Source organism: Aplysia californica, unplaced genomic scaffold, assembly GCF_000002075.1.
Source record: "Aplysia californica isolate F4 #8 unplaced genomic scaffold, AplCal3.0 scaffold00490, whole genome shotgun sequence".
NCBI classification, from domain to species: Eukaryota; Metazoa; Mollusca; class Gastropoda; order Aplysiida; family Aplysiidae; genus Aplysia; species Aplysia californica.
The window spans coordinates 350,382-352,904 of NW_004797760.1; the positions used below are offsets into that span (position 1 = coordinate 350,382).

Here is a 2,523-nt window from a genome sequence, read left to right on the forward strand (position 1 = left end):
GTTTATCTAATGGTTGATGCTGTTGTGGATGATATTAAGATAAGGAAATTGATGATGATGATGATGATGATGATGATGATGAAGAAGAGGAAGAGGAGGAGGAAGAGGTGGAGAAGGAGGAGGAGGAGGAGGAGGAGGAGGAGGAAGAGGATAAGGAAGAGGAGGACGAGGAGGAGGAAGAGGATGAGGAAGAGGATGAAGAGCAGGGAAAGGCTCTTACGAAGCACTGAGGCGGTGGTGCAGCAGTGACGTCTTGTTCTTCCCCATGACTCCGGAGCCCTCCAGCTGAAAGAAAAAACCACACAGTTTCCTTACAGAGGCTGTCGTTTAGTTTCAGTAAGAATTTTACGGCACTTGCAACCTAATAAGGTCATATAAGTGCCGAAGATTAGAGGTGTTACAAGAGAGTAACAAACATTAAAAAAGAAGAAGGAGAGATCAGGACGATAGATGTTCGAATAGAAAAGAAGGAGCAAACCACACCAGAGCACCCGCCAACCACCCACGAGGCTGTCGTCATGGGATGGGAAATACTTTTTGTACAATCACCGAATGATCTCATGTAAGCAACACCATCAACCATCATCAACCATCATCTACCATCATCAATCGCAGCTGTTCAAATTTGAAAAGGAGGCAAACGAAAGTGGTTTGGAGTTTTTTCTCGTCAAGAACGGATTGCTTTACAATTGTGAGGCAGCGTGGTGGAATCAGGCTCTCGTCAATTTTGGAGCATGTAGAGTTATTGGTATTATCTTAAAGGTTGTTCACTTGTGTTTATTTGGATGAAAAAAATATCCATTTATCTTGAATACAAGTCGATATATTTGCGAAAGAAAGAGGTGGGGGTCACCTGTTTTCAGAGGTAAAATTAGTGAGAAAATGGCCGCCAAAGATTATTTGTTTCCTTAGCTTAAGATTCCGTGGTAACTGAAAATTTACATTTTTTGTGCCTTTAATCTACGTTTTTCAGAAAAAATTCACACAGAAACTAGTTTTTTAATGGGCATGAAAGGTGTTGAGCCAAAATAACAAAAATTTGATAAAAATTCACAAACCTGCGAAAAAATGCAAGTTTCTTCACTTTGATTATTTTGACGAGAGCCTGATTCCACCACGCTGCCTCACAATTGTATACGGGGAACGGATTCCTGTCTATGACCAGGATAATCTTTGAAAAAAAACCCCTGAAATTCATCCGGGGTGGTGAGGGCTCTCGTGGTTTAGTTACGGTGTTCGTTTCTCATTCAATAGGTCCCGAGATCGAAACCTGAAAGCGACGGAAATATTTTCTTATAAACATTTCTCCTTTTCTCTTCTCTAGACATGTTCTATCATCTGCTTTCTTCTCCAATTTCTCCTAAAATCGTAAGAGTAAGCTTCGTCCGCCAAACGGTCAAAATTCAAAATTAATTAATTTCTGCCAAACCTGAAAATACTCAAGTCAGTAGTAAAAACATTAAGAATAGGCTACCTTCGAAATCCGAGAATGACTGCCTGAAGGCAAGGGGCACTCCGAAGTAGACAAAATGGTTATATATAGGTAAAAATGTATATATATAATATGGTGACGTCGGTGGCCTAGTGGTTAGGCTCTCGGACTCGCAACCGTAAGGTCGTGGGTTCGAATCCTGTCAGGGACCCAATGTTGTGTCCTTGGGAAAGGCACTCTACACGAATTTTCCTCACTTCACCCAGGTGGGAATGGGTACCCGGCTATAGACAGCAAAAGATCTTGTCAGTTTGTTAGTGTTTAAGAGCTTAATCAGCTGCTTGCACTGTATGCTTCCCCGGAAGATGAGAATGTTTTGGAGTGTTCTATGGTCTGCTGGGGTAATAATATAGTGTAAAGCGCATAGAGCCTGCTGTTGAGCGGGGACATGCGCTATACAAATGCTATTTATTATTATTATTATTAAAAACTAGTTGCACTGCAAGTTGAAGAACCACCAGTCGACTAGACCTACCCCTGAGATCTAGCAGGGGAACACAAAGAAGAAGAAGATAATCCTGGTGGTTGGCGGTGCTCTGGAATGGTGTGCTCCTTCTTTCCTATCAAGCTTCTTTCGTCCTTATGTTTCCTAGTTACTTTCTTCTTATGTAGCTGTCTTGTTACATCTTTGGCACTAAGACTTGTTTTAACTTATTGAGTTGTACGGGCCATAAAACCTTTACTGAAAAAAAAAATCATTCTACGTATTAAAGACCTTAGTGTGAAGTGCCAAAAAGCATTAAATCTGCTAAAAATTATCTCCCCCGAAGTAGAGTGGAGACTTCAAACACCTCCTTCCCCTCTTCTGTTCTTGTGTTAGATCCAAGCTTGTCTACGATAGTCAAGTCTATGGATCAGCAAGACCTCATGATCTAAAAGTGCTAGACCCCATACAGAACCAAGGTCTTCACCTCACCCTGAGGGCTTTCCGCATATATTCTGTGGACAGCAAGCACTAAGCAGTCAAGGTTCAACTCTTTGACAACCAAATTCTCGGCCGTGTTCAAACTCGTATTTATGAGGAGAGGGGG

General features: G+C 41.7%; 1 protein-coding gene across 1 annotated transcript in view; it reads right to left on the reverse strand.

The window, feature by feature from the left end:
• Nucleotides 1–2,523, reverse strand: part of LOC101847986 (prolyl 4-hydroxylase subunit alpha-1) — a gene marked incomplete at its 5' end in the record, with an annotated part of 28,592 nt that overhangs the window by 17,771 nt on the left and 8,298 nt on the right. Inside the window, 1 exon segment of the mRNA XM_005105755.3 lies at nt 221–285. Within this exon segment, the coding sequence (XP_005105812.2) occupies nt 221–285 (65 nt within the window).